The sequence below is a fragment of the Saprolegnia parasitica genome, assembly GCF_000151545.1.
Source record: "Saprolegnia parasitica CBS 223.65 unplaced genomic scaffold supercont2.2, whole genome shotgun sequence".
NCBI lineage: Eukaryota > Oomycota > Saprolegniomycetes > Saprolegniales > Saprolegniaceae > Saprolegnia > Saprolegnia parasitica.
The window spans coordinates 828221-840714 of record NW_012156396.1 but is presented as its reverse complement, the minus strand read 5'-3'; the positions used below and the strand labels follow the sequence as shown (position 1 = coordinate 840714).

General features: G+C 62.4%; 6 protein-coding genes across 6 annotated transcripts in view; 3 read left to right on the top strand and 3 right to left on the bottom strand.

The window, feature by feature from the left end:
* The window catches only part of SPRG_22062 (hypothetical protein), a gene marked incomplete at both ends in the record, with an annotated part of 4163 nt that extends 2526 nt beyond the window's left edge, over nt 1–1637 (top strand). Inside the window, 2 exons of the mRNA XM_012339443.1 lie at nt 161–1408; nt 1452–1637. Coding sequence (XP_012194833.1) covers nt 161–1408; nt 1452–1637 — 1434 coding nt within the window. The remainder of the gene's footprint in view (nt 1–160; nt 1409–1451) is intronic.
* A 69-nt stretch (nt 1638–1706) lies between these two features.
* SPRG_00891 (hypothetical protein) lies at nt 1707–2219 on the top strand. The gene has a single exon (XM_012339104.1). It carries the CDS (start codon nt 1780–1782, stop codon nt 2206–2208), a length of 429 nt encoding a protein of 142 aa, XP_012194494.1. The 5' UTR covers nt 1707–1779; the 3' UTR covers nt 2209–2219.
* Nucleotides 2200–5181, bottom strand: SPRG_00890 (CMGC/MAPK protein kinase). The gene is made up of 2 exons (XM_012339103.1): nt 5113–5181; nt 2200–5061 (listed from the first exon to the last, which is right to left on the bottom strand). Exon 2 carries the CDS (start codon nt 4886–4888, stop codon nt 2237–2239), a length of 2652 nt encoding a protein of 883 aa, XP_012194493.1. The 5' UTR covers nt 4889–5061; nt 5113–5181; the 3' UTR covers nt 2200–2236.
* A 506-nt stretch (nt 5182–5687) lies between these two features.
* SPRG_00889 (CMGC/MAPK protein kinase) lies at nt 5688–8772 on the bottom strand (the record flags this gene model as incomplete). The annotated part of the gene is made up of 3 exons (XM_012339102.1): nt 5688–5849; nt 5894–7084; nt 7141–8772. The coding sequence occupies 3 exons, from the start codon at nt 8770–8772 to the stop codon at nt 5688–5690; spliced, it is 2985 nt and encodes a 994-aa protein (XP_012194492.1).
* Nucleotides 8773–9553: 781 nt separating this feature from the next.
* On the top strand, nt 9554–10895 carry SPRG_00888 (hypothetical protein; the record flags this gene model as incomplete). The annotated part of the gene is made up of 6 exons (XM_012339101.1): nt 9554–9671; nt 9721–9960; nt 10005–10168; nt 10215–10278; nt 10328–10574; nt 10619–10895. The coding sequence occupies exons 1-6, from the start codon at nt 9569–9571 to the stop codon at nt 10893–10895; spliced, it is 1095 nt and encodes a 364-aa protein (XP_012194491.1). The 5' UTR covers nt 9554–9568.
* A 93-nt stretch (nt 10896–10988) lies between these two features.
* On the bottom strand, nt 10989–12457 carry SPRG_00887 (hypothetical protein). Its single transcript, XM_012339100.1, has one exon. The coding sequence runs from the start codon at nt 12451–12453 to the stop codon at nt 11026–11028; it is 1428 nt and encodes a 475-aa protein (XP_012194490.1). The 5' UTR covers nt 12454–12457; the 3' UTR covers nt 10989–11025.
* Between the last annotated feature and the right edge of the window lie 37 nt (nt 12458–12494).

The following is a 12494-nucleotide window of genomic DNA, read 5'->3' as shown; positions in this document are numbered from 1 at the left end:
CGCCTCGTACGTCTCGGGTCATGCCATGCCGCCACTGACGTTTGCGAACGGTCTCCTCGTGCTCACCGGCGCCAACATTGCGGCGGTGGCGTGCCGCGCCTTCCTCTTTGCCTACGGCGGTCTCCGCGCCGCCAACCGCCTCTACGCATCACTCGTCCAGCACCTCTTCCACGCGCCATTGTCGTTCTTCACCGTCACGCCGACGGGGCGCATCTTGAACCGGCTCAGCGGTGACACGTACGGCGTCGACGAGTCGCTGCCGTTCATTTTGAACATTTGCATCAAGGACGCGGCTGAAATTCTCGGCACGCTGTGCATTCTGCTGCTGACGACGCCGCTCGTCTTGCTGCTCTTGCTTCCGCTCTCGCTGCTCTATGCTCGAGTCCAGAGGTGGTATCGACCGACGTCGCGGCACGTGCGGCGCTTGGATGCGGTCGCGCAGTCGCCGCTGCTCATGCACTTCCACGCGACGCTGCACGGGCTCTCGGTGCTCCGCGGCCTGCAGTGCCACATGCGCTGGTACCAAGAGTACCTGAGTCTGCTCAACACGTCGCAAAAGATGAGCTTTCTCGGTGCGAACGCGAGCGCATGGTTTGGCCTGCGCCTCGATGCGCTCGGCGTCGTGCTCACGTCGGCCATCGGCGTCTACGCGGCCGTCGCGTCGCACCTCGGGGCGCCGATACCGTCCGGGACCCTCGGCCTCATCCTCATTTACGCGCTTCCGATCGTCGGCAAGTGCAATGCGATCCTCGGGAGCTTCATTGCGACCGAACAAAACATGATCTCGGTCGAGCGCGTCCTCGAATATTCGACGCTATCACCCGAAGTCGACGGCGCGTCGCCGGTGCTGCCAAAATGGCCCCGGCACGGCGTCATCCGCTACGACAACGTGCGCGTCGCGTACAGTGGCAACGCGAACAAAAGTGCGCTCGGGCCGCTCACGATCGCGGTTCAAGCGGCGGAAAAGATCGGCATTTGCGGCCGCACGGGCGCCGGCAAGAGCTCGTTTCTACACGCGCTCTTCCGCGCGATGCCATACGAGGGCCGCATCACGATCGACAACGTCGACATTGCGTCCATGGCGCTCACGACGCTCCGGAGCGCGCTCTGTTTTGTGCCGCAGGAAGCGATGCTCTTCCGCGGCACGCTCCGATCGAATCTCGATCCGTTCGAGGACGCCGACGACGCGGCGATCTGGGACGCGCTGCAGCGGTGCTGCCTCGACGCTGTCGTTCGGGCGTGGCCGCTCCAGCTCGAGACGCCGCTGAGCGACAACGACGACAAGCTGAGCCGCGGCCAAGCAGCGCTGGTTGGCATCGCGCGCGCCGTCTTGCGAAAAGCAAAGGTCGTCTGCATTGACGAGGCGACGGCCAGCATGGACCACGCCACCGAAGCCATCGTCCAAGAGGTACAACTCGATTCGAGATACCAGCGACGACGTATGTGTGTAGACGCTGCGCAGTGTCTTTCAAGACGCCACCGTGCTTACCGTCGCCCACCGTATGCACACGATCCTCGACTGCGACCGCGTGCTCGTGCTCGATCACGGCCGCGTCGTCGAGTGGGACACCCCGGCGGCGCTTCTCGCCAACCCGGTGGGGCAGTTTACCAAGCTCGTCGAGTTCGCCGCCACGTAACTCAGTTTCCTTACACGGGACAAGAATCGCGTTAAACATAAACAGAATGTACATTCTGTACTGAAACGTCGGTCGTTTTACGCGCAGCCAACACAGAGTCTCTCCCGCCACTCTCGTCTGACTCAGATACGAACTCAGCGGGATGGAGAACGTTCCTGCAGCGCTAATCCACGACGGCGTCCTTCCCTTCCTCGACGCAGCGTCGCTCGGCCGTCTCGGGGCGACGAGTCGCTCTTGGCGCGACCAAGTGGCGTCGGCCCCTGCGTGGCGCACCTGCCTCCAGCGTCAGTTCGGTGTCCGTCTCGACGTCTATGGTCCGTGCGATCCGACGCTCTGGCAGCCCATGATGGCCAGCCTCGTCGCCGACGCCCGAGAGATCCGGCACTCGGTGCACGCCAAGGACGTCCTGGCGATTGCCGCCTCCAAGGCGCCGATGCTACCGGTCTCGGGGGCGTCCATTCGCCGCGAGATCGTGCTCATGCAAGGCTTGCGCCGGTTCCCGACCGACGCCGACCTCATTGCAGCCTACGCCCGTGCGATCCGCCAGCAGCTACAGCTTGTACAAATATAGACCCGTGTTCTTTTCTCTTTACTACACCCTACACGACGGCGTCGCCACTGCCGCCTTCCTCGAGCGTCTCGGGGTGGAAGTGGCAGACGTCTTCAAAGATGAGCTCCTGCAGCTTCTTGCGCGTGAGCTCGCAGTCTTCAAAGCTAAAGTCGAACGGCACCGGGCACGTCGTCTCGACCGACGCGTCGCGCACTTGGGTCAAGTACGGATGTTCGAGCGCCTCCTCAATCGAGATGCGCGTGCGCGGGTCAAAGCTGAGCATCTTCTCGAGCAAGTCGAGGCAGAGCGACGTGGCGCGCGGGTAGATCGACGACAGCGGCACGCGTGGCTTCTTTGGTTGCCGCAAGATGAACCGCTTCGCCTTGGGGTTGGTGATAAAGTCGAGTTGCGCCTCTTCGGGCGACCCGACCACGTCCATGATGATCTTGAGCTGGTGGAGGTAGTCCTGGCCAGGGAAGAGCGGCCGCCGGCCAATCATCTCGGCCAAGATGCACCCGATCGCCCACACGTCCATGGGCTTGTCGTACTTGGACGAGAGGAGGAGCTCCGGCGCGCGGTACCAGCGTGTCACGACGTACTCGGTCAAGCCCGCGTCGACACCGTTCACGCCGCGCGCGAGGCCAAAGTCGCAGAGCTTGACGTCGCAGTCCGAGTTGACGAGGATGTTGCTCGGCTTCAGGTCGCGGTGCAGCACTTCGGCCGAGTGCACGTACTTGATCGCGACCAGCATCTGGTACAGAAAGTACTGAATGTGGTCGTCCGTGATCGACTGGTTCGAGTGAATCACGCGGTGCAGATCGGTTTCCATGAGGTCGGTCACAATGTACACGTCGTTAAACTCGCGCAATGACGACGGGCGAATGAGGTCGACGAGGTTGACCAAGTACGGGTGGTTCAAATGGCGCATGAGCCGGATCTCGCGCAGAATGCGCTTGGCGTCGACGAGGTCGTTGAACGCGTTCGGAACGTTCTTGATCGCGAGGCTCTGGCCCGTCTCCGTGTCGCTGGCGGCGATGACGCAGCCGTACGCGCCTTGCCCGACCGCCTTGATCATCTGGTACCGCTTCGGGATGTCAAACGTCGTGTTGCCGACGCGGAACGTGTGGTTGTCGCGGCGCGTGTCCCGGTACGACTTTTCCTTCGAGAGGACTGTCTTGGAGAGGGGCATGACCACGGCCGTGAGCGGGCGCAGCGTCGGCGTCACCGCATCCGGATCCTCCGAGTCGGACCCGTTGATCGCGTCTTTTTTGGTCTCAAACGAGATGCTCAGCTGGACGCGGCCGCAGGAAAACTTGGTTTCCGAGGCCGAGAGGAGCGTGTACCACTGCGGCACCGCCCCGCGCGCAATGTCGCTGTGCACGACGCTCTCGCGCACCGAGCGCGAGCTGCTCGCGAGCGCGAGGAACGGCGCGAGGTTGACTTTGGCGACGCCAATGAGCTCCTCCTTCGTGCTCTCGTCGACGAAGCCCCACGCCTCGATGAGCATAAAGCACGGCTTGCCGCGGTTGAGGCCCTGGAACGCGAGCTCGTGCGGCGAGTCCCACACGGGGTCGGGCGACGCTTCGAGCGTCGAGCAGGCCGTTTTGCTCACGCAGTTGGCCGACGACGTCGGCGCATACACGTTGGTCTTGCCGTCGACGATGAGCCGGAGCCCGAGGAAGATGCGGCGCTGGACGACGACGCCAGTCTCGTCGTCGTCGCTGAGGCCGCCGATCTGCTCGCCTCGGAGGACGTGCACGTGCACGACGCCGGCCGGGTTGTCTTGGTTGGTGTTGCCAATGACCGACGCGATCGGGAGGCTCAGGCTCGACGTCGCGTTGCAGCCAAAGACCGCGGACGCCGCGACCGGGTCGGCCGTGATGGTGAGGCTCTTGACGCGGCCGTCGGGCGCAAACTCGATCGTGTGCTGCCACTGCTGCGTGAACTTGCGGTTGTTGTGCTTGTTCTTCATCGTCTCGCGGCCGGCGATGACGGCGGTCGAGCCCTGCGCGGCCTGCGCAATGTCGGTCACGAAGAAGGACGTGAACTCGACCGTCTCGTACAGAATCGAAAAGAAGTGCAAGACGCCGTCCAAGCCGTGGTACTCGCCCCAGAACGGCACGGTCGGCGCGTAATTGCTTGTCAAGACCACGTCGCGGCTGAGCTTGGGGAAAAACTGCGGCGACGACGAGTGCGAGATGAGGAGCTTCCGGAACGCGCTGTAGAACGAGCGGAGGTCGACCTGCGTCGGCGACGCCTGGAACGAGACGGTGGCTTCGAACGTGCCCGACGACTGCTGCGTCGTCAAGTGCGGCGGGTGCGAGATGCCTTCGTCGATCGCTGCCTGCATCATCTCGACCCACATGTCCTTCTCGAGCTCCGTTGTGCAGCAGAGATGGAAATGCTTGTGGCCCTTCGTCTCGATGAGAAAGCCATGGGCCTTGCCATAGTTTTCGGGCAAAACGCGTGTGATGATCATGCGGCCACGGAGGTTCCGGCCGCTGCGCGCTTCGTCCTTGGTGTTGTAGTACGTAAGGCTCGCGCCGTCGAGCACGAGGTAGCGCTCTTCCCAGCGCGGAAGCCAGTCGCCCTTCTTGCGCACGTAACCCTCCCAATGCACCTCGTGCGTCGGCGGGCCACGCACCGACTTGAGCTCTGACGTTGTCGACGTCGTTGACGCTTGGCGCGTGAGGCCCGTCATGGACGACGTGCGCTCTGATCCATTGACCGACGACGTGCTGGACGGCGCCGGCGGCAGCGACCCCCGCCGCTAAGCGCCCCTAGCAGCATGTCTCGTCCGTGCTCGGGCAGGTCCTTCTCGCTGATGCCATTGGCGGTGCTAGCAGGTCCCGATGTACTCATGGCGGCGAAGCTCTACGCGAGGAAGGGTTGCATGAGGCTCATGCCCATCGTCGTCGTCGTCACCTTGAGTGCAGCTGGTGCCAGGGTCTCTTGTGTCGTGGAGCCAAGTGGGACCGGTACAGCAAATTTAATTACCCACTCTGCGGTGGCCGCGGCTTGGCATACAAACGCCAAATCCAAATCGAATATTATTTTGGCGACCCGATGTTCGTCGTTTTTAGCTGGCGTTCGGGGCGTTATCGCCGCCCGTGGATGTTACGGTCGAGGAGGTCCATGCGCATGGTCGACGCCGGGCATAGAGGACGAGGACGAGGAGGATGCGGACGGGTGAAGAGGATGGAGGAAGAGGATGGAAGGACGAGGTACGCGTGATGCAAGGTGATAGCAACGCGACGCCAAGGCTCCGTGGATGCATCCGCCACCGTGCCACCATGGCTTCAACCATCGACCATCCAACATGCGCATGGATGGTAGACGTGTGATGTGCATGGACGCTGCTATGGGACGCAGAAGATGCATGGACGTAGCTTGCCTCGGAAGTGTCCATCATGCGATCCTCGCTGGTCGACGTGGATGCAAGATGCAGCAGATAGATACTACGATCAACTCTACTACATACGATATGGACTACATCTCTATTACACGGTCGTGGCGGCTCGGCGGAGGCTCTTGTCGAGGACTTCGGGGTGGAAGGCGCAGACGTCCTCGAACATGAGCTCTTGCAGCGCGTCCTTGGTGAGCTCGGCGTCTTCGAACGCAAAGTCGAACGGGCCGTTCACGCACGTCTGCTCGACCGACGGCTCGCGGATGACGCGAGGTACGGATGACCGAGGGCTTCGTCGACCGTGATGCGCTCGCGCGGGTTGAAGACGAGCATCTTGGCGAGGAGGTCGAGGCAGAGCGGCGACGCGCGCGGGTACAGCGACGTCAGGGGCACGGGCGCCTTCTTCGGCTGCTTGAGAATGAAGCGCTTGGCGCGGTGGTTGGTGATGAACGCCATCTGCGCCTCGTCCGTCGGCGTCCCGACCACGTCGAGGATGATCTTGAGCTGATGTAAAAAGTCCGAGCCCGGGAAGAGCGGTCGCCGGCCAATCATCTCGGCCAAGATGCACCCGATCGCCCACACGTCCATGGGCTTGTCGTACGCGGACGTCAGAAGCACCTCGGGCGCGCGGTACCAGCGCGTCACGACGTACTCGGTCAAGGCCGCGTCCGGCGGGAGGTCGTAAATCCCGCGCGCGAGGCCAAAGTCGCAGAGCTTGACGTCGCAGTCCGAGTTGACGAGGATGTTGCTCGGCTTCAGATCGCGGTGCAGCACGTCGGCCGAGTGCACGTACTTGATCGCGACCAGCATCTGGTACAGAAAGTACTGAATGTGGTCGTCCGTGATCGACTGGTTCGAGTTGATGACCCGATGCAGATCGGTTTCCATGAGGTCCGTCACAATGTACACGTCGTTAAACTCGCGCAAGGACGACGGGCGAATGAGGTCGACGAGGTTGACCAAGTACGGGTGGTTCAAATGGCGCATGAGCCGGATCTCGCGCAGAATGCGCTTCGCGTCGACGAGGTCGTTGAACGCGTTCGGAACGTTCTTGATCGCGAGGCTCTGGCCCGTCTCCGTGTCACTGGCGGCGATGACGCAGCCGTACGCGCCTTGCCCGACCGCCTTGATCATCTGGTACCGCTTCGGGATGTCAAACGCCGTGTTGCCGACGTTGAACGAGACGTTGTTGCGCGCTCGGTCTCGGTACGCCTTGTGGCGGTTGATCGAGACGTTCGAGGAGGTGTCCGAATGGTACGACGCCTCGGTGCACGGCGAGACCATGTAGTCGGACTCGGCGTCGAGCAGGTCGGACGCCTCTTCAAAGAAGAGGCTGAGCTCGAGCCGCCCGACGGCAAACTTGGTGTCGCCAGGCGCGAGGAGCGTGTACCACTGCGGCATGGTCGAGTACCCGTCGTCCGTCTTGGCGAGCGCGAGAAACGGTGCGAGGTTGACCTTGGCAAGACCGATGAGCTCCATGCCGTCGTTGGCCTTGGCGCTGTCGACAACTCGTCCAAAGGACTCTCTTCGTCCAATGGCGAGAGCACCATGGACGGCGCATTGCTCGAGCGCCGGCGCCGACGGTCCTTGAAAAGCTGCACGACGACGCAGCACGGCTTGCCGTGGGTCGCGCCGCCAAAGGGGACCACCAAATGCGCGTCCCACTCGGGCTCGGTCGACGACGACGAGTCCTTCGATCGGCCTGTCTGTACGTGGTGCGTGGCTTTGAGGAGCGCCGTCGGGAGGTACCCGCCGGCGTCGGCCATGACGCTCACATCCACAATGTACTTTGCGCCGGGCGTCTCGAGGAGGCTGTCGTTCGTACACAAGTCTTCTTCAAAGTCGTGGACGCCGCCGATCTGGTCGCCGCGGACGAGATGCACGTGGATGCGGCCGGGCGGCGTGTCGCTGTGGGCCGCCCCGAGCACGGCGGCGATCGGGAGGCTCAGGCTCGACGTCGCGTTGCAGCCAAAGACGGCGGAGGCCGCGACCGGGTCGGCCGCGATGTGGATGTGCTTGACGCGGCCGTTCTTGGAGAACTCGATCGTGTGCGTCCACTGCTGCGTGAACTTGCGGTGGTTGGTCTTGTTGCGCATCGTCTCGCGCCCGACCACGATCGCCGTCGAGCCCTCTTGCGTCTGCGCCACGTCGGTGACGAAGAAGGACGTGAAGGCCACCGTCTCGTACAGAATCGAAAAGAAGTGCAAGACGCCGTCCAAGCCGTGGTACTCGCCCCAGAACGGCACGCTCGGCGCGTAGTTGCTCGTGATCGAGACGTCGCGGCTGAGCTTGGGGAAAAACTGCGCCGACGACGAGTGCGTGAGGAGGAGCTGGCGCATCGCGTCGTAAAAGTCGCGCACGTTGACGGGCGACGCAAGCGACGTCGTGTGCGTGATCGACGAGGCCGGCGAGTACCCGCTGCGGGTCGCACTCTTGGGCACGACGGGCCCGGACCGCGACAGGTCGTACGAAGGCGACGACATGAAATCGTCTTGCGGCGGCGGTGGCTTGGTCGACGCGCTGCTGGCTTCGTCGAGCGCCGTCTGCATCATCTCGACCCACATGTCTTTCTCGAGCTCGGTCGCGCAGCAGAGGTGGAAACGCTTGTGGCCTTTGGTCTCGATCATGAAGCCATGGGCTTTCTTGCTCTTGAAGTCGGGCCCAACGTACGTGAGCACCATGCGGCCGCGGAGGTTCTTGCCGGACCGCGCGTCGTGCTGCTTGCTGTAGTACGTCAGCGTCGTGCCGTCGAGCACGAGGTAGCGCGGCTCCCAGCGCGGGAGCCAGTCGCCCTTCTTGCGCACGTGGCCTTCCCAGTGGACTTCCTGGACGTTGCCAAGGTCTTCGACGCCGGCCGCGAGCGACAGCATGGTCGAGATCGCGACGCCCGACTGCACCGAGCGCGTCGTCGTGTTGAGAACGGACGCGGTGGTCGAATTCCTGTATGTGCTCGCGCGGCCCGAGTTGGCCAGGATCTGCTGCGTCTGCAAGTGGCCGGTCGCGGCCGCTTGCCCGGGCATCGCAACCGCGCGCTGGCTCGGGTGCCGCCGACTCGAGCGCGCGTAGCTGCCGCTGTCGCTCACAAAGGACCCGACCACGTCGTCGTCGCGGCGCGAGCTGCGGTGGGACGACTGGGACAGGAGGCTGCCCCGTCGTACGGGCCGGTCCGCATGCTGCATGCTGAGTCAACTGGCCGGGGATGAAAGTGTGGCAAGGGGACCGATTGCACAGGCAATGCAAAATGGCCGAATCGCACGCTTCCAGCGCCAGCTGGCGCCTCTCGTGTGTAACTTCAGCATCAAGCTTTGTGGCGTGCCACTTCTTTTCCCGACCGCCCCCCTTCGATATTTTAAGTAGCACTTGCCACTTGTATGTAATACATGTACATGATGTTTTAAAATACGACCGACCCCCTACTTCCGGTAACAAGGGCCGTCACTAAAAAACACGCGAGCTGGGCGATCAAGACAGCCGTCACGCAGGAGGGCTCCTCGCTTTGCACGATGGACGCCTGCAGCTTCTCCATCAGTTTGTACTCTGCCGCGTGAGGATATACGTGCTGTCATCGCAGTCGCGGAGGAGTAGCATCGAGGGGCTATTGACGTGGCGCGACCGTGGTGCGAGATGGCTGGCGCCAGCGTCGCGAGCCAGTTTGGCGCGACGGCAGCAAGACACACGTCGCCGAATCCAGCCACTCGTGGACAAGAGCAAGCACAGACCGAGTGCGTCCATTACACTCGGGCGCACGTGTAATATACGCAGCAGCGATACGCATGTGTATGCAACCCCACAGCGCCAAAGTGCGATCGCGTCGGGTGCACTTTCATGCCCATCACACCAAAACGGTGCGCTTTTGGAAAACGGGTGCGGATTGAAGACAAGGGTGCGTGTTTACGTATCCGGATGGATTCGGATATCTTCCGAGCTTTTCGCGAAACGTGGCCCCGTCATTTTCGAGTTGCCTTCCTTTCGGTCATGCGGCTGATCGTCTACCTGTTCGCGCTACTGGCCGGCCTCATGCTCGTGCTGGCCCATGACCACCACCATCACCACCATGATCACGACGACTACTATGACAGTACGACGCCGATCCATCCTCCGGCACGAGATGCGACCTGCATGTGTAGTCTTGGGCTTGGGCATGGACGCGTCCGAGGGCGACATCAAGAAGGCGTACCGCCGCCTGAGCTTGCAGTACCATCCTGACAAGAACCCGGGGAACGCAGACGCCGAGGCCAAGTTCCAGAAGATTTCGCGAGCCTACGAAGTGCTCTCGAACGTCGAGACGCGGGACATCTACGACCTCGAAGGCGAAGAGGGCTTGGAGCGCCACACCAACCAGGCGGGCCGCCCCGCGAGTCCTTTTGGTATGCTCGTTCCTATCTAGAGCGCAGCGCGAGCCCTGTGATAGATGCGTTCTTTGGCGGTGGCGGTGGCAAGCCGCGCGGCCCAGACGCGACTGTAGATATTCCCGTCACGCTTGAGGAGCTCTACAACGGCGCCGAAAAGCAAGCGCGCTTCATGAAGAACGTCATTTGCCGCAAGTGCCGCGGCAGCGGCGCCAAGGATGGCAAGGTACGACATGAACGCTATCGGCGATGCTTATGCGGCGAGCGTGCAGACCAAGCCATGCAAGACGTGCGGTGGCCAAGGCATCGTGCTCGTCCAGCAACAAATGGGCCCGGGTACGCCAAACGATCCACTTCTTCCTCCATACCAATCCTCGTCGTGTAGGCTTTACGGTGCAAATGCAGCAGCAGTGTCCCAAGTGTGGCGGGAAAGGCAAGACGTTCAAGCATAAGTGCCCGCACTGCCACGGCAACAAGGTGGTCGCGGAAGAGAAGATCATCACGGGCGTCATCGAACGGGGCATGCCGTCCAACCATGAGATTGTCTTTGAGCGCGAGAGCGAGCAGCGCCCCGGTATGATTCCGGGCAACGTCATCATGCGTCTCGTCCAGCAGCCGCACAAGACGTTCCGGTTGAAAGAGTGTTTCCGGCGCGTCCTCACGTAGTACTCTGTAGGCGTGCGGGCGACGACCTCCATACGGAGATCACTGTCTCGCTTCGTGACGCGCTCTTGGGGTTTGAGAAAGACCTCGTGCACCTCGACGGCCGCCGCGTCACGATCGACGCCGACGACGTCACCATGCCATTCCAAGTGCGCACGCTCCATGGCGAAGGCATGCCGCACCACAACTTTCCCTCCAACGCCGGCGACCTCCACGTTCTGCACCGCATCCAGTTCCCGTCGCAGCTCTCGGACGCGCAAAAGGAGCTCATTGAGCGCCTCCTGCCGTAGACGCCAGCCCACAGTCGACCTGCATCCTCATCAAGGAAGCGTACTACTACATTAGCTACAGTCGAGCGACTTCCAACCGGGTCTCAACACGACGTAGAAAAGACATGCAAAAAGTTGAATTACGGCAAAATTACGGGTTGTACATGGCGTTTTGGCACAGCTCGGTCCAGCTCGACGGTTCGTCGACGGTCGCGTAGCCCTGCTTGAAGCCGTACTTGGCGACGGCCGCGGCAATGTACAGCGAGACCTCGCGGATCTTGGAGAGCGGCGGGTACACGCTACCCGTCGCGAGGTCCTCTTGCGTGACGCGGTCCGCGAGCGTGCGCGCCGCAACAAGCATGATCGTGTCATCGACGCGCGTGAGGCCGGCCGCGACGACGCCAAGGCCGATGCCTGGGAAGACGTACGCGTTGTTGCCCTGGCCCGGGACGAAGACCTGGTCGTTGAACGTCACCGGGTCGAACGGGGACCCGCTCGCAAAGACGCAGCGGCCGTTGGTCCAGTTGTAGGCCTCTTCGGCCGTGCACTCGGCCTTGGAGGTCGGGTTGCTGAGGGCAAAGATGACGGGGCGCTCGTTGAGCTCGGCCATTTTCTCGCAGACCTCCTGGTTGAAGGTCTTGGCGATCGTGCACACGCCAATGAGCACGGACGGGCGGACGCGCTCAATGGTCTCGATCAAGGTCGTCGCCGGCTCGACGTCGTGGGCGTAGTTGATCTTGTGGTGCTGGAGCTCTTCGAGGCGGCTCGCGACGACGAGGCCCTTGGAGTCAACGAGCGAGATCTGGCGGCGCGCATCCTCAATGCTCTTCTCCGGGTCTTCCTGCGTGATGGCCATCGCGATGAGGTCGGCGATACCCGTGCCAGCCTCGCCCGCGCCCATAAAGACAAACGTGTGCTCCGAGAGGCGCTTCTGCGTCATCTCTTCGGCCGCGAAAAGACCGCCGAGGACGACCGAGGCCGTGCCCTGGATGTCGTCGTTGAACGTGCAATGCGTCTCCTGGTACTTGTGGAGGAGGCGGAACGCGTTCGTGTTGCCAAAATCTTCAAACTGGAGCAGCACCTGCGGGCCGTACTTGGTCTTGGCCTCGTTCATAAACTCGTCAATGAGCTCGTCGTACGCCGACGACCGGTCGCGCTTCTGGCGCAGGCCCATGTAGAACGGGTCGTCGAGGATGCTCTGCGTGTTGGTGCCCACGTCGATCGTGACGGGGAGGCAGTACTTGGGGTGGACGCCCGCGCACGCCGTGTAGAGCGCGAGCTTGCCGATCGGGATGCCCATGCCGTTGAGACCGAGGTCGCCGAGGCCGAGAATGCGCTCGCCGTCCGTAAAGACGATCGCGCGGATGTCCTCCTCGGGCCAGTTGTCGAGGATCTCGCGCACGTGCCCAAGGTCGTTGATCGAGATGTACAGGCCGCGCGGCGTCTGGCGGTAAATGTGGCTAAACTCTGTGCAGGCCTGGCCGACCGTCGGCGTGTACACAATCGGCATGAGCTCGTGCGTGTGTTGCGCGAGCATGCGGTAGTAGAGCTGCTCGTTGCGGTCCTGCATGCTCTGCATGTAAATGTACTTTTCGATCGGCGTCGCCTTGGAGCGCAATT